This window comes from Neoarius graeffei, chromosome 10 (genome assembly GCF_027579695.1).
Source record: "Neoarius graeffei isolate fNeoGra1 chromosome 10, fNeoGra1.pri, whole genome shotgun sequence".
NCBI classification, from domain to species: Eukaryota; Metazoa; Chordata; class Actinopteri; order Siluriformes; family Ariidae; genus Neoarius; species Neoarius graeffei.
Genome location: NC_083578.1, coordinates 59,088,505 through 59,107,149, shown reverse-complemented (window position 1 = coordinate 59,107,149; position 18,645 = coordinate 59,088,505). Strand labels below are relative to the sequence as shown.

General features: G+C 41.3%; 1 protein-coding gene across 1 annotated transcript in view; it reads left to right on the top strand.

The window, feature by feature from the left end:
- The window catches only part of nol4la (nucleolar protein 4-like a), an 83,545-nt gene that overhangs the window by 28,324 nt on the left and 36,576 nt on the right, over positions 1 to 18,645 (top strand). Inside the window, exons 2-4 of the mRNA XM_060931959.1 lie at positions 198 to 350; positions 7,898 to 8,009; positions 11,472 to 11,581. Of these exons, the coding sequence (XP_060787942.1) occupies positions 198 to 350; positions 7,898 to 8,009; positions 11,472 to 11,581 (375 nt within the window). The remainder of the gene's footprint in view (positions 1 to 197; positions 351 to 7,897; positions 8,010 to 11,471; positions 11,582 to 18,645) is intronic.

Here is an 18,645-nt window from a genome sequence, read left to right as displayed (position 1 = left end):
ATAGAGTTCTCATGCAGGGTAGCATTTAAAATATAATCTTCTATTCTAATCATCTAAATTACTTGTGTGTTTTGTAAAGAAACAAGTTGTCTACAGGATATTTTCATTCCAGATACAGGCCTTAACAGCAACAATATTCATTATTATGAAGAAGCTAATGTCCCCATTTGTCATGTGTCTTCATCTTTGGTCTGCAGTGCTCTGATGGCGGACAGTCACAGGACAGTTCTCTGAAGCGTGTTGCAGTGGTGGAGGATTTCTTCGACATCATCTATGCCATGCATGTGGAGATGGGCGCAGATCCAGGAAGAGCACCTAAACACGCTGGCCAGAAAAAGACCTACAAAGCGGTAAAGCAGAGCTGTACTGTTTCTAAAACTAACTCACACTGAAGTACACAAGAAACGCAAAGCAAGATAAGGGGCAAAATCATAACTCTTGGTCTTTTGTCATTAAGTTTGGCATGTAGGTTAAAAAAATTAAGTAAACAGTTATTAATGTTCTATTAAAGTCTAATACAAGTGAAAGAGTGTTGGTAATTATAGTAATTTATAGTAATAGATGAACTGAAACGTAAGGCAAATTTTGGCTTGTGTTTGGTTATTTAAAGCACAACTTGTGAAGCCCCGGGGCCGGCGAGGGCCTTTCTGTGTGGAGTTTGCATGTTCTCCCCGTGTCCGCGTGGGTTTCCTCCGGGTGCTCCGGTTTCCCCCACAGTCCAAAGACATGCAGGTTAGGTTAACTGGTGACTCTAAATTGACCGTAGGTGTGAATGTGAGTGTGAATGGTTGTCTGTGTCTATGTGTCAGCCCTGTGATGACCTGGCGACTTGTCCAGGGTGTACCCCGCCTTTCGCCCGTAGTCAGCTGGGATAGGCTCCAGCTTGCCTGCGACCCTGTAGAAGGATAAAGCGGCTAGAGATAATGAGATGAGATGAGACAACTTGTGAAATTCCTCTCTGCATTTAACCCATCTGAAGCAGTGAACACACACACATGCGCACACACACATACCCAGAGCAGTGGGCAGCCATGCTAACAGCACCCGGGGAGCAGTTGGGAGTTAGGCGCCTCACTCCAGGGCACCTCAGCCCAAGGCCGTCCCATATTAACCTAACTGCATGTCTTTGGACTGTGGGGGAAAACAGAGCACCCGGAGGAAACCCATGTAGACACGGGGAGAACATGCAAACTCCACATAGAAAGGCCCCCGCCGGCCGCTGGGCTCGAACCCAGAACCTTCTTGCTGTGAGGTGACCATGCTAACCATTACACCACCGTGCCGCCCAAGACATGCAATTATAGTTTCATTATGACTTACAAATGAGAAAAAAATACATCGTATTGACAAAATAATTCTCTCAAAGTCATGATTGTGGAGATCTGTGCAATTGTGGTAAATATGTCCCTTAATTATGTTCTCACACTATTCTCATTTTAGCTGGCAATATTTTTTTTCAATCTTGGATAATATAGCTATGCATGTGTGATATAATTAGCTTAAAACTATTAAATGACATTGTGACATTTGCATGGCTCATAGTGATTGGCTTAGTTTTCAGTGAGTGTAAAATCTTTTTACTACCTCTCTCCACCTTGTGCCGCCCGCTCTCTCTCCCTCACTCACAGCCTGTGAGATGCCCAAAGAGGACAGTAGTGAAGTGAGAGAAATTAGGACTGTATTAATGCATTGTGTGTGTGTGTGTGTGTGTGTGTGTGTGTGTGTGTGTGTGTGTGTGTGTATACACACACATACATACAGAATGTATATATGGACTTGTGATAAATTAAAAGAAAAATCAATACACAGCTTGTAAGTTGTTGAGCCACCATGAGCAACAGGAACTGCTTTAAAGTGCCAAAGATTCTACAAGTCTCTGGAACTGTACTAGAGGTATTAACACCATTCTTCCAAATGATATTCCTGTCAGGGTGCAGGCACTTACTGATGCATGTGCAGGGGAGAGCAGGTGCATCGCAAACTGGCAGCCAAATCCAAATTGTGATCCGGAAGTCGTAGTCAAAGTCAGTCAAGGGTCGATTGATGTGCAAACGTAATATCAGAGGGTACACAAAAGTCAAGGTTGGAAACAAACAGAAACGAAGTCAGAAACACAGGAGACTAACACTGGAGTAAACGGCTCGGTATGATCAGATGTAGAACGCTGAGTGATGCTTCACAAAGTCTGTCTGTCTGAGTCATGTTTATATAGGTGTGCTGATTAGTGGAAAACTAGGAACCGGTGTGTCATCAGTACTCAGGGGAGGAGGGGTGCTGTGGCACTTGGGAATTGTAGTCCATCGCCGCCATGTTTGGGGCCTGCTCTGGACTGAGATCCTCTGTGCTGTTACTAACAGAGTACTGGCATCTAGGTCCCTTTTTCAATAGGGAGGTTAGAGGAGCTGCAATGGCACTAAACCCTCTGATGAATCCATGGTAGGAATTCACGAACCCCAGGAAACATTGTAACTCCTTAACGGTAGAGGGTGTAGGCCAGGAAGTGACTGGTGTGACCTTATTTTTGTCCATGTTTACCCCTTCAGCACTGATAATGTACCCCAGGAAAGAAATCGAAGCTACATGAAACTCACACTTTTTTGCCTTAACATAAAGTTGGTTCTCAAGGAGCCTGGCGAGCACTAAGGTGACATGTTGATGATGAGTGACCTCATCAGGGGAGTAGATGAGAATATCAATGTATGCAATAACATACCTTCCTAGCATATCACGGAGGGCGTTGTTGATTAAGCACTGGAACACACTGGGAGCACAAGAAAGCCCATGTGGCATTACCAAATATTCAAAGTGCTTCTTCCACTTGTTACCCTCAAAAATTCTGACCAGGTTATAGGCACTCCGTAGGTCCAGTTTGATGAAGATGCAGGCTTCTCTAAGCTACTCTAAGGCTGACTGTGCAAGTGGAAGTGTATAGGCATACTTCACAGAGACTTAATTTAACCCTTGGTAGTTGATGCATGGCCTCAGACCCCCTCCTTTCTTTTTTATAAAGAAGAAGCCAGTGGAAGCTGGAGAAGTGGATGGATGGATATAACCTTGTTTCAATGCCTCTTGAATGTATTCGTCCATGGCTCCCTGCTCCTTGATGGATGGCAGGTAGATGCGATTGTATGGAGGGGTCTTAACCAGGAGGTTTATGGCACAGTTTTACGGGCGGGGAGGAGGTAGGCCACTGGCTTTACCCTTGCTGAATACTTCTTTGAGCTTATGATAACGGACAGGAACATGCTCAATGCCCCCAGGTGAGGAGCTCTCGATCAATGTGGATGCCAGGGTGACTCATGAAAGTTGCAGGCATTGGTGGAAACAGGAAGGTGACCACTGCAGGATTTCTCAATGTTGCCAGGAGATGAGGGGGTCATGTTGTTGTAGCCAGGGAAACCCCAGAACCACAGCTTCACAAGCAGTGCGGGTGACAAACAGAGAAATTTGTTTAACATGCAGGGCACTGAATTGAATCTTTACAGGTGTGGTGAGGTGATGAGCCCTGTCCCTGTGGGTCTGCCATCAATGGCTTTTAGGCTTACTGGGCATGGGAGTCCTTCCGTGGGCAGGTTGAGGTTCTGGACGACCTCAGGATCAATGAAATTTCCCTCTGCCCTGGAGTCTATGAGGATAGAAAGGACATGGGTGGAGTCTGAGAGCCTCAATAAAGCATGAAGCTTGAGAGAGTGTGGACTATGTGTTAGGCTGTGACTCACCAGGCTGTTGGGGCTGGATTTGGGTCGAGGCTGGCTGGATTTTCTTGGATTCGGTGGGCAAACTGGAAACAGTGCTGGGAAATTACCCTGTCCTCCGCAGTAGAAACATAATCCCTCCTTCTGCCTTTTTTCTCATTCAGAGTGCAGCATGCAAGTGTTGGAGACCTCCATTGGCGTGGGGTTTTGTGAAGGTAGTGATGGAAATAGTTTGTGCTACAAGGATGGTCGGTTGAGTAGCAGGTGGTCCAATCTAATTGCCAGATCGATCAAGGAGTCTAGAGACAACTGTTCATCATGACATGCCAATTCAGTGAGGATTTCAGGGTTCAGGCCCTGGTGGAATGTGGCTTTAGGTGCTGGTTCATTCCAGCCACTTCCTGACGCTAGCGTAAGGAATTCCAGTGCATACTCGGCCACTCTCCTCTCTCCTTGCCAGATTGTAACTTCTCTCCCACTTCTACTCCCTCAAAGACCCTCTTAAATAGCTCAACGAAATGATCATAAGAGGTGGTATACTCACCGCCATGCTCCCATACGGCACTAGCCCACCTCATAGCTTTGCCCGTTAGAAGATTAATGAACTGGGCGATTTTCTGTTCTTCAGTGGTGTCCGTGAGGGTAGTGAAGTACAGCGACCATTGGAGGAGAAAGCTTTTACATTCCCATACTTCTCCAGAGAATTTGTCTGGTCGAGGAACCACCATTGTGGCGCTGGCTGATGATGTGGGATGTGTCAGGAGGGCCTGCGAGACAACAGCAGTTAATTGTGACATTTGGGTATTGAGTTCACTTAACATCTGCTGGTGTTCTCCCAACAATCGTCCCTGTACATTCAGAACAGTTTGCTTCGCTTCCTCTGTTGTATCCATAATGGCGAAGTATCCTGTCAGGGTGCAGGCACTTACTGATGCATGCGCAGGGGAGAGCGGGTGCATCACAAACTGGCAGCCAAATCCAAATCATGATCTGGAAGTCCTAGTCAAAGTCAGGCAAGGGTCAATCGATGTGCAAACATAATATCAGAGGGTACACAAAAGTCAAGGTCAGAAACAAACAGAAACGAAGTCAGAAACACAGAAGACTAACGCTAGAGTAAACGGCTTGGTATGATCAGGTGTAGAACGCTGAGCAATACTTCACAAAGTCTGTCAGAGTTGTGTTTTATATAGGCGTGCTGATTCATGAGAAACTAGGAACCGGTGTGTCATCAGTACTCAGGGGAGGAGGGGCGCTGTGGCACTTGGCTCCATGTTTGGAGGCCGCTCTGGACTGAGATCCTCTGTATTGTTACTGACAGTTCCCTCAGTTGATGTTTTGATGATGATGGTAGAAAGTGCTAACACATCAGTCCAAAATCTTGTAGATTATTTTATACAGATTACTTATTTTTATTATATAATATTTTTATGATAGATTATTTTTTACTTGTCAAACCATTTATTGAGAACTCATGTTCTGTGGATGGGGGTGGGTCATCCTGGAAGAGACCACTCCCATCATGCGAGAAGTATTTAATCATAAACATTGTCAATCAGAAACATCGCATTGATTTGCTGTGGCGCTTCTCTCTGTGTGAGTTGTGATATTGCATGGTTGTCAATACAATATGACTTCACACGTCAGAGCTGATGCAAATATCCAATGAGAAACTTTTCTGTTGCGCACGTATAGAATCATTTCTTTGTTCACCAGGAAAGAGAAAGACACATTCAACACCCGAAAGGCTACCAAAACTTCATTAGATATTCTCCATGCATATTTACAAAAGAAAAACATACCAACAGACATTGAAAAACTGGAAAAGAGACACATCGGAGATGTAAAACTTCCGCGCTAGTGAGCGACTGTGACAATTTGTAAACAAACATGGCCGCCAGGTTTGCTTCATTAAGACGGAAGATTTTGAGAGAATTTTGGCTGCCAGGTCACGCCGTTGTGTGTAGCTGTTGATGTTGATTTTAAAAGTAACTAAGTAAATTACATAGGGAAATGAACAAGTCTTCAATTCATTCAATATCTTGCTAGCTCAGTGGAATATATCTGATATACCACTCAAAACCAGCCAATATTATTTAAATATGTCACTCAGATCCAGGATGTATTTTGTATGAAAAAATACTAGTTTTTCAACACAAGAAGATAAATTTCATATCTTCAAGCCAATGTGTGATTTTTCTTTTCATTATATAGACACATTCACAAACAAAAACTATACAAGTTAATCAAAGCAATTCATCGATTTCCTCACGAGTGAAGCTATTAGAAAATATATTACTTAATGTCCTGGATGTAGTTCGTATGAAAAATATGGGTGGCGTATTTCCCAGTAAAACACTTGTCTATAAAACAGACAGACAGACAGACAGATAGATGGATGGATGGATGGTTGGATGGATGGCTTATGGTTTATCCGTCCCATAACACATTACAGGAGCATGGACCCAAATATAAATTGCAAAAATGTGTGACAAATGCAGCACAATACAGCAAATATCTACTTGATTATTCGCACAAATACACAGTACAAACTCCACAGAACAGAAACATAATGGGGATTAACTAATTGGCATAAGTATGCAAAAGCTGCGCAAAACTGTGCAAATTATTAAGCCATATGCAGCAGGTTATAAATGTAGCAGCATAAAGAGCAGATACACACAACATCTGGAGTATGGAGTGCAGTTTGGAAGATGACACTATGAAGTGCAGGTGTGAGTAACTGTGTGTGCGCGCGTGTGTGCGTGTACACCTGTTCAGTATGCTCTCTGTAACATACACACAGATATGTAAGTAATATATTTAGTCATCTTTTATCTGCTACCTGATGATTAGTTTTTCACATGCAACTACTCTCGTATAGAAAAATGTCAAAAAGATATCTGCAAAAATATTCAGTAGTCTGTGAGCTATACTATCACAGTATGTGAAAGCAGGTGTCAGGTTTCTGCCCCCATCAAGCTCTTTGCTAATTACCTAATTAAAAATATTAGCCACCTGATAGGCCTGTTTTTGACATTTGGCACGCCAAGTCCCACAGAGACCCGCTCCACTGTCCATCTCTAACACTATCTGCTAGCTTATTGCCCTTAACGTTTGTTGATTGGCTGTGACTTTTAAAATGAGGTGTGACTGGGAGAGATGCTCTGTGATTGGTGTGATTTGCTGTGGTTGGACAGGCTTTGATTGGCTGTAATCAACCATGACTGACGCTGATAGGTTGTTTACCATAACTCCACCTCTGACCAGAGAGGTTAAGGGAAAAGACTAGCTGTTTTAGAAAGGCTTGCTTTAATGAAATTATGTTTGGGAATTTCAAGGCTTTGGAGACACTGCATGTGTCCGAGTTTAAAATTATTTAAATCTGTAACTTTGGTTTAAATTAGATATGATTTGGGCTAAATTTAAAGATAGTGTTTTTCAGACAGTTATCAACACTTCTGCTATTAAGACATTACAAATTCAAGACTTGTCCCTGTGATCTGCTGTCTTGTCTGTGAACTCTGCCCTCTTGTGGTGATATTATGTAGCTGTGGTAATTCAGCATGTTTTAGACAGGCTGTGTAAACTGAGTAGCTATCAGTGTCTGTGGAAGGACACGTGTGTGTGTGTGTGTGTGTGTGTGTGTGTGTGTGTGTGTGTGTTGGGGATTTGGGGTTCATTTCTTCCTCATCCTCTACCCTAGAGAGACTTGCTGTCAGGTCTTATAGCACGGCCGTCCCTGTGAGCAGCCATACACTGGGAAGGGAGGGCTGTCTTGGGCTGTGGCGTTCTGAGAAGTGCATGTGTTTGTTCCCTGGGTGGCCTTTTCCCTCTGTGCAGCCTGAGGCAGGATCTGGGGAACCAGGCGTCCCTGATGAGCCTCCTTCTTCTATTCCCCCCCTGCCTTGTATGTACATGAAGGTCACACACTAAACAGCTGCAGCAAGAGAGGGACAGAGAGGGGATGTGTAAAAAAGGTCAGGCATAGGATAGCATAGTATAATCAGTTCTGCTGTGACATGGGATGCAAATGTTCAGACAATCCAATAAATAGAATAAAATATTAAAATCAAATATTATAGTTGTCTTTGTCCCTCAGCTTATATCGACAATATTCCCCACAAAGATGCCTCTAATCCCCTCCATCCTCTCATCCCGTCTCCTTAACCCCCATTTCTCGCTGCTTCTGTGGTTGCCAGATTGCAGAGACATACGCTTTCCTTCCCCGCGAGGCTGTGACCCGCTTCCTGATGAGCTGTGGGGAATGCCAGAAGAGGATGCACATCAACCCTAGCACTGCAGAGTTCAAAGGTTAGACTCTTCATTCTCACCCATGTGCAAACAAAAGTCTGATTTTGATTATTAGAACAAGAAGATAAGTAGTGTTCCTTCCAGGTGTCATTCCTGAGCAATTGTGTTTTTTGTAATGTGGCTTATTATGCTATGATTAACCCCTTAAACTTACAGGACTTCCAGACTCTTATTACTGTAGTCATTAGAATTAGACATTATAATTTACAGGCTGCTCCCATTAAGGGTCACATATGTGATTTGGCATAGGTTTTTAGTTTAGTTTTTTGCCCTTTCTGATGCAACCCTCCCCAATCTATCTTGGGACTGGCAACCCCAGTGGGTATTTTACCTAATCTGGGTATTTTACCTAATCTGCATGTCTTTGAAATGTGGGGGGAAACCAGAGCACTGGGAGGAAACCCACACAGACACGGGGAGAACACGCAAACTCCACACAGAAAGGCCCCCGTCAGCTGTGAGGTTCAAACCCAGAGCGTTCTTGCTGTGAGGCGACAGTACTCACCACTGCACCACTGTAAATCATGAATAGGGGGTAACAATTCTATCCCATACAAGGCATTGCAAACAATAATGCAATTCGGGTGCAAGTAAAATCTGGTGCACAGATAATAATTTGTATTGACTAAATATTATTAATTATATGCATTTATAATTAGAAAAATATACTAAACTGAAGCAGTACACATGTAACCAGTGTTCAGCACTATAAAAACACAAGTTGTTGAGTAGACATCCCTCTGTTCACCTTCTAAAATGTTTTTTTTTCTTTAGGTGAACTAAATCATAGTTAGCGAACTATGAATACATCTCATCCTGTTCCAGTAGTCATTGGAATGTTTTATGAAGGCATGACCTGTCCACATGAATTAGTTTTGTTTTCAAATTACCTGTATGATATATGTTGTGGCGGCACGGTGGTGTAGTGGTTAGCGCTGTCGCCTCACAGCAAGAAGGTCCGGGTTCGAGCCCCGTGGCCGACGAGGGCCTTTCTGTGCGGAGTTTGCATGTTCTCCCCGTGTCCGCGTGGGTTTCCTCCGGGTGCTCCGGTTTCCCCCACAGTCCAAAGGCATGCAGGTTAGGTTAACTGGTGACTCTAAATTGACCGTAGGTGTGAATGTGAGTGTGAATGGTTGTCTGTGTCTGTGTGTCAGCCCTGTGATGACCTGGTGACTTGTCCAGGGTGTACCCCGCCTTTCGCCCGTAGTCAGCTGGGATAGGCTCCAGCTTGCCTGCGACCCTGTAGAAGGATAAAGCGGCTAGAGATAATGAGATGAGATATATGTTGTCATATTACCATGCAGCATATTTTAGTCACTTTACCACAGAGAAATGACGCCTGTGTTCTGTTAGTCATTAGGAAGTGAATAATCCACTTTCTGTGAGATGTTATTTCTAAATGCTCTAGTGCTGCATGAAGTGAGTTGTCTCCTTTTGAGTTTAACCCAGATGAAGTAAACATAGGATGAGGATGTTTAAACGAAGTCATGGTAATCCGTCCCCTCAAACTCTTTCCACAATTCACAGACGTTAGACAGATTTGTATTATGTCTGTTTGACAGAGTCAACAGACCTGTGTGAAACAAAGACAACTCAGTGGTTGTAGTGTTTGAACAAAGACCCAATATATTTTCAGGAATTTTTGTACTGCTGATTCTCAACATTGCCCTCCAGTGGACAGACTGGGGACTGTTTAGAAAGCAGTTACTCATCGTCTGTTCAGCTGGTCCACCTGTGGATTTTTGCTAAAGGATGTATTTTATACAGTCTATGGAAACAGACCCAGTAACATCTATATAATGTTATTTGTAGCCACCTTCCTTCAATTCAAATCAATTTTATTTGTATAGCACTTTTAACAATATATATATTGTCATAAAGCAGCTTTACAGAAATATCTCATCTCATTGTCTCTAGCCGCTTTATCCTGTTCTACAGGGTCGCAGGCAAGCTGGAGCCTATCCCAGCTGACTACGGGCGAAAGGCGGGGTACACCCTGGACAAGTCGCCAGGTCATCACAGGGCTGACACATAGACACAGACAACCATTCACACTCACATTCACACCTACGGTCAATTTAGAGTCACCAGTTAACCTAACCTGCATGTCTTTGGACTGTTGAGGAAACCGGAGCACCCGGAGGAAACCCACGCGGACACGGGGAGAACATGCAAACTCCGCACAGAAAGGTCCTCGTCGGCCACGGGGCTTGAACCCGGACCTTCTTACTGTGAGGCGACAGCGCTAACCACTACACCACCGTGCCACCCCACAGAAATATCTAAATTCCAAAAATCCATTTTAAACATATGAAAATTTAACAGTTATTCACCAAAGGTGAGGTGAATATCGGTGAATAATAACCGAGACGAACTCGGGGTTATTATTCACCAATATTCACTGAGTCTGAGGCAGATAATTGTTTTAGTATAAATACACAGGTGATTTTTTTTATGATTTTTTAAAATAATAATTTATTTCAATCTTTAAACGCGGTATGCAAATGTAATGTATGCAGACTTGCAGCATGCACGTAGACTTGTGTCACTTATCTATGCCGAGTCACAAAAAATACTTTGTTTTGAAATCGATAAAATAAATCACAATTCCACCTTACCTTTGAATAGTTTTAGCATTTGTAGCTTTAACTTCGTAGCATCTTTAGTGCTTTTAGGAACAGCATTTTCTTTCATAATTTCTAATTCTTCCTCACAGTGACGAAGCGACTGGCTGCCATTTTGCCGAGTCGCTGGAGGTGATTATGGAGAAATAATCCAAATCTCTTGACCAATCAGCATGCACGATTTCCTATAATCACCTCCGTATTTATACTAAATAAATTTATCCTTAATAATCAAGCCTGCAGCGACCGTGGCCAGGAAAAACTCCCTGAGGAAGAAACCGTGAGAGGAACCAGACTCAAAAGGGAACCCATCCTCAATTAGGTGATAGCAGATAGCGTGATTATAAATACCTCGCTTCTATAAGCGTGTCTTATATAGCCACAAAGCACAATTGTGTAACCAGGAAATTCATGATTGTTTTGACATGAAGTTTATTTTGATGAAGTTATCAACTGATAACTGATGGAGACTTGAGTGCAAAACTGTTCATAACAACTGCAAAGTTATCATGGAAATTGTAGTCCTAACCATTGTAGCAAAACCATTTCATTAATTGTCCAAAGACATCGTCGAAGTGTATCTTTAGACTGTCCATATGGGACCATCCTCCACCTTTCCACCTTTCTTCTCTCATAATATCCTGTTTTAATATATAATGTTGATATACAGTACTTGGGACTATAATGTCTTCTTTAATGATGTCTCCAATTTAATGTTGATCATTCAGCTACGAAATTTGTGTGCATGTGAATTATTATTTTTCTTTAAACAAAGCACTTGTGTGAAGGAAAAACACAAAAAAACCAAACAAACCCTAAAGCTGATTTAATCCCACAGAAAATGACCGACCCACCTCACTGGTCCCAGACCTCATCGACTACAACATGCCTCTTACTGCCACCTACTTGAAACAGATGAAACTGCAGTGCATGAATACCAACGAGCAGGTAGGTGCACAGGGGTGGTGCAGTACACTTTCATTAGAGAGGAACAAATAGTTTCATTGCAGATTATAAAATAAATTCAGTTCTTAAAAAAGCCACAATTTAAAAGAACTTGAGAAAGTGTGCGTGGTCACACCTGGCTAAAACCATTCTTTTAATTTGTCCATTGGACAAAGGGGAAAGTGCAACAATTATACAAAAATATAAACGATTATGATTATCTAATTATTATCCATTTTGGAACATTGGTGCTATATGACAGTCACACACATTTGGCTTCTTGTGCAATCATTATATTCTAGAAAGTATTCAGTATGAATAACAAACTGATATAATATAGAAATAGCATGGGTATATAAATCTTATCAGTCCTTATTTGTCCAAATATCTGTTCCCTTTTTGCTGAACACCTTTTTGTTGATTTAGTACAATTATTTTTCCCTAAAAGGGGCAGTGACTGAGAAAAAATAGAAATTAAATGCTTGGTGTTTAATCCTGTCATCTTTAAACAAAACCATTCTTGCATATAATGTTTGTGCACTAAAGTGTATTGTGAAAAAAACAAACACCCAAACAAACCAACCATGATTTCCAGTCTAATCTTTTATTATTATTATTATTATTATTATTATTATTATTATTATTATTATTATTATTATATAGGCAGATATCAAATAGGTATCCAGATCAAATATTTGTTAGACAGTGCTGTCTACTACCTCTGTAGTCATATCATAGCCTATGAGATTTACCTGAGGCATGGTTATTGTTAGTAGAAACCTTACTATATTTAAATTGCATTATTATAATTATACATGGCATAATGATTTACATAATTTACATAGGGCCAAAACAAGGCTTATAGATGTAGACTACAAAATCCTCCTTATGGTAAAACAAAACAGACAGTTCAGTACATTGTACCACAGGAGCTCTGCTGCTGGGCCGTAATTTGCAGGATGTGGTTGTCAAGGTAAACCTCTATAGCTTTGGTTGCCACAGCAACAGTATATACCAGGATGCCTGGAATAGCAGTTCATGGGTTACTAGTATACGTACCTCTCTGTGTAGATTATACATGGATTAACCAAAAAAAAAATCCATGGTTTTACAGATTTTGACAATGAGTTACTATAAAGATTGACCTAGACACATACTTCATAAACTGTCATAAAATATGATTTGGAGTTACTTTGTATGACAAGGATTTGAAGCTATGTTAAGTTGTTTGGTTACATCGTGTGCAGTATGGCTGCTTGGAATAGTTAAAATTCTATGACAGCAATTTAACACCAGAGTGCAGTGTTTACCTATTATGCGTAGATATCTTTTTAATCAGCACACTATTTCAACAAGCTCTGTCTTGTTTTATCATTAACATGCATCAGACAATGTGGACAGTATTGTATTCCATAGAGCATACATTGTTTCCTGAGTCATATGAGTCTATTATTGCAATCATGACATTACTTTCTCTGATAGCTCTCTCTCTCTCTCTCTCTCTCTCTCTCTACTACCTTTTCTGTGACTCCAGACTTTCATTCCTCATACCTACATAAACCTTAGTTGCAGGATAATTCATAGTAGTTCATTCGTAATATGCTTAAAGATGAATACTTGTGATAATGAACAGGAACATTAGTGTTACCTTAGAGAGGTGGAAGTTAACCCTATTGCTAAAACTGTACTGAATTTGCTTTAGTGTGTAATTAAACAAAAAGAGGGCCGAGATGTGCAAAACGGAAAGACTGAGGAGGAGGAGGAGGAGGAGGAGGAGGAGGAGGAAGGTGGGAAGGTTTATAACTGTCAATCATGCTGGATCAGGCTGCTCTGTCACTGTGACTGGGCGTGGTTTAACAGTGAGTGGTGACCCCGCCTCCTCGTTGTGGGTGCGCGCGAGCGTGATTCTCCCAGGCAGAGTGTTTCAGCGTCCACCGGCACTGTGAGGGAAAACACACGGGCTCACTCTCTCTCTCTCTCTCTCTCTCTCTCTCTCTCTCTCTCCGTGGGGGAATTCAGGAGAAAATATTGGCGCTATGAAAGAAAGGTAGGAGATAAACGGGTTTATACACTTCAGTAATGATGAAGAAGTCCATAGTTAGCCCACTGCCTGTAGCCTGCCACATGCTAACCTTTCTGACAGCTCGAAGTTACACCTTTGAGCTCAGATATTTAGCTGAATGAGCTTTACAGATAAGTGAGACATTTACACGACATATGGTATTTCCGAGTGATTAATAGCTTATAGTTTGGATAAATGTTTATCTTATCTTCTTGTAAAACTTGCTGTTTTCAGGACTGTAAAGTAACGCATCTCCCATAACAGAACCGTCACGTATTTTCTTATATTCGCCTTCCGGGTTTTTATATCATGCTGTTCCGTCCCATGTATAACAATGTTCTGTCCCGCAATACCCACAATTTTTTGTAACATTTATTTGCATAATGTATAACCTTACCTTTTTTTTATTCCAGATATCCTCTGTGAACACACACACATTGTTGTAAAGTGTATTATGGGATCGATCTACCCATTGTCTGGTTGCTAGGGACCCTTAGTTACCGTCCCGTCACGTGTAATTTACTGTTCCGCCTCAAGATGGCGCTCGTTCCGCCACACGGGATTTCTTTGTGACGTCACGCCGAGGTTGTTCGTTTTATCTGTAACCGCTTATCTATGGAATCAATTTTGTGCCAAAATGTTCATACAATACTTTTGAAATATCAAACAAAAACGACAAATCAAAATACAAAAAAAAGTCAATTTTTTTAGTCTGGCAAACAAATTATTCGTGTAATCGTGCAAAATATCAGTCTATTACTCTTCAGAAACCTTTTATTTTTGTTCCGCGTCTTTCTCAGTTTTGTTTGCCGTAATTTATTTTGGTTGCGATTCCAGCTTTCTCGTTTGCGCTTCCTGACTTTTTGCTTGTAGTTTTGGCACAAACTTCACGTGTGGGTGGGCTGTCCAGGAATGCATTCCCATTGGCTAACTTGTGTTTGACTGACAGCTACGCTCAGCCATTCCCTACTCGGATTCTGGCGGACTGTTTGACGAGTGACCGATCCATTGACGGTAAACAAGGATCGAGTGGACCGAAGGATCGGTCACTCGTCAAACAGTCCGCCAGAATCCGAGTAGGGAATGGCTGAGCGTAGCTGTCAGTCAAACACAAGTTAGCCAATGGGAATGCATTCCTGGACAGCCCACCCACACATGAAGTTTGTGCCAAAACTGCAAGCAAAAAGTCAGGGAGCGCAAACGAGAAAGCTGGAATCGCAACCAAAATAAATTACGTCAAACAAAACTGAGAAAGACGCGGAACAAAAATAAAAGGTTTCTGAAGAGTAATAGACTGATATTTTGCACGATTACACGAATAATTTGTTTGCCAGTCTAAAAAATTGACTTTTTTTGTTTTTTTTGTATTTTGATTTGTCGTTTTTGTTTGATATTTCAAAAGTATTGTATGAACATTTTGGCACAAAATTGATTCCATACTTATCCCGTGCGGGGTCACGGGAGCCTATTCCAGCTGGCCATGGGTGAGAGGCAGGGTACACCCTGGACAAGTCGCCAGGTCATCGCAGGGCTGACACACACATAGAGACACAAGCAACCATTCACACTCACGGTCAATTTAGAGCAGCGTTTCTCAACCTTTTTTTCAGTCACGGCACCCTTCAGAAGTATGCAAATTCTCAAGGCACCCCCATATAAAATATACGCAGTCACGCTGACCCCGGCAGTGACGTTGTGACATGGGAAAGAGGGCCGTGAGACAAATTTTGATGATGCATGAGGCGGCGATGATCTGCATTCGTGTAACTATCGTTTTTTGGAATTTTAATTCATTTTATTTATTTCAATGTTAGAATATATAATTTTTTGACGGCACCCCTAATGAAGCCAGACGGCACCCCAGGGCGCCACGGCACCCTGGTTGAGAAAGGCTGATTTAGAGCCACCAATTAACCTAACCTGCATATCTTTGTACTGTGGGAGGAAACCCATGCAGACAATATGCAAACTCAACACAGAAAGGCCCTTATCAGCCACTGGGTTCGAACCCAGAACCTTCTTGCTGTGACAGTGCTAACTACTACACCACTGTGCTGCCCACGCCAAGGTATATTCCATAATTGGAGTTCCGGGCTATAAGATCAATTTCGATTGAAAATATTGTGACTATAACGTTAATACAACATGACTGGATATAATAATACTGGTTAATCAAAGAATACATGACAGTGATACGTGTGAGTACAAGATGTTAAGTCTGAAACCCCTCCCTTACAGAAAAAACGCATGAATTTCCCATGTATTTCACATGTGATCACGTTACCACATGTGGTAACATGTGGAATACATGGTATCAGATTTTGTAACACGTGTATTACCATGTAGAGCACATGTGGAAAACATGTTACCACATGTGTAAAACATTCCCACATGTGATTCACATAAAATTGGGCCAAAACCACGTTTCCCATGTGCAAATAACATGTTTCCCATGTGCAAATAACATGTTTCCCATGTGCAAAACACATTTTCCACATATTTCACATGTGAGAAATCATATATGAAGTTCATGTGATTTTCTGTAAGGGCTGAATATTTAGAAAATGTAACGTTATTGTAATGTACCGTCCCATTCCGGTTCATGCTTTCCGTACCGGGTTTTGGGAGACACCTAAAGTAAGGACTTCTTATTAGCTTTTGTATTTTTTATGTCTTATGCCTGTTTATATTTTCTTAAAATATAATTCATTCTGCAGAATATTTTGTCTTTGCTGCAGTCAGCTGAAAGGTTCTTCTAAAAGCAAAAGGTTTGCAACTTTCACCCTCCTGCACATGGACTTGGAATATATATATATATATATATATATATATATATATATATATATATATATATATATATATATATATAATTCCTGTCTTCCCTTCACTGCAGATATTAGATACAAGTATGCCTGCAGTGCTGTTAAAACTATTACCACCAAAGAGTATGTTGTACGCTACTCTGGGATACTGATACATGCTATTTGCATTAAATCAATAGGTTCTGTAGGTGCAGCATGTATATGAGAAAAGAAAAAGCATGTGCAGGAAAACATACAGTGCCCTCCATGGTTATTGGCACCCCTTGTAAAGATTAAAAAGGGTTAGAAAAAAATCCACCTTTTGGTGGAGTTTCATGTCACACTAAAAAAAAAAAAGAGAGAAAAATCCGACCTTTATTTGAAATAAATTTATTCAGAGAAAAACAAATCCCTGATCAAGAGATAATTATTTTCAACAAAAACACGTCACTGTTATTTGCACCCCTGGAAATGATAGTGAACACAATGTAACTGAAGCGCGTTTCCCGTTTAAATTGTACATTCGTGAGTTGTTTGGTTTGTGTAGGAACTTTCAAGCTGTAATCCATGACTTCCTGATTAACTGGGGAACAAATATGAGGTGACACAGAGGCCAAATTCTCTTCATCATCCATCAACATGGGAAAGATAAGAGAACACACAAACCCAATGAGGGTGAAGTGTGTTGACCTTCAAAAGTCGGGGAATGGTTCTAAAAAATACTCACCTGTTTTTTTTGTTTGTTCATTTGTTGTTCTCTGAATAAAGTGTTTATTTCAATTAAAGCTTGGATATTTCTCATTTTTTTCAGTGGGAGATGAAGCTACAGTACTTCAACCAAAGGTGGATTTTTTTTCTAACACTTTTTACTAACCTTTACAAGGGGCGCCAATAATCGTGGAGGGCAACGTACATTTTACATACTAGGGATGCACCAACCCTCAACCTCCCCCAAGCTTCTTATTATTGTAACAGTACCTACATCAAAACTCATTATTGGTCCCATATCACTTTTCTCCCAGGAACAGAGCCGAATTTCTGCAAGTTTCTGTTGCCAAGTTATGTGAAACTGCAGAGGTGTGATGGCATTGTACTTTAAGGTAATCAGCATTGTGTGTTCACTTGGCGGATCTGTGATTTTTCAGTTAACATCGTATGCATTCACAGCATAAATAAAAATAATAATAATCTAGTGCTTTGTTTTTCTTGTTGTTCTGTAGACTTGTAGATTAATGAACCAAATGTAAATATAAAATTTCATTAGCCTTACGATAGATAGATAGATAGATAGATAGATAGATAGATAGATAGATAGATAGATAGATAGATAGATAGAGCGATAGTTTATTAATCCCTGAGTGAAATTCTCATAATATCATATTATGTATTTAACAGCTTATTACAATATTCCGCCAAAAAATCCCTTGAAAACCCATCCATCCATCATCTGCAGCCGCTTGTCCTGTGCAGGGTCGCAGGCAAGCTGGAGCCTATCCCAGCTGATTATGGGCGAGAGGCAGGGTACACCCTGGACAAGTCGCCAAGTCATCGCAGGGCTGACACAGAGACAAACAACCATTCACACTCGCATTCACACCTACGGTCAATTTAGAGCCACCAGTTAACCTAACCTGCATGTCTTCGGACTGGGGGAAACCGGAGCACCCGGAGGAAACCCACGCGTACACGGGGAGAACATGCAAACTCCACACAGAAAGGCCCTTGTTAGCCACTGGGCTTGAACTCAGGACCTTCGTGCTGTGAGGCGACAGTGCTAACCACTACACCACCATGCCACCCCCTTGAAAACCATTCTTATAATAATAATTTATCTAAGAACAAAGTGTCTAATATATAAATAAAGAATATAACTTTATTATTATTATTATTTTAACTTCATAGCATGATTTTTTTCAATAATGTAATACACGAGTTATTAAGCTTTGTACTCACTGTGAAAGTTGTACTGAGTTCAGGATGTTTTCCTGATGCAGCATATGTTTGTGATTCTTAAAGTCTTTATTAACCTCGTGAAAAGTAGACTGAAGGGCCAATTAGGACCAAGTCACAGGAGCAGTGGCTTAAAATCCTTTGTCTTAATCCTCCTACCAGCATGCTGGAATGACTGGACTGTCTTTTCTGCACTCCCTCTCTCACTCCCTTGATCCTTGTCTGTCTCTCCTCATCCCTCATCTCATGAGGCC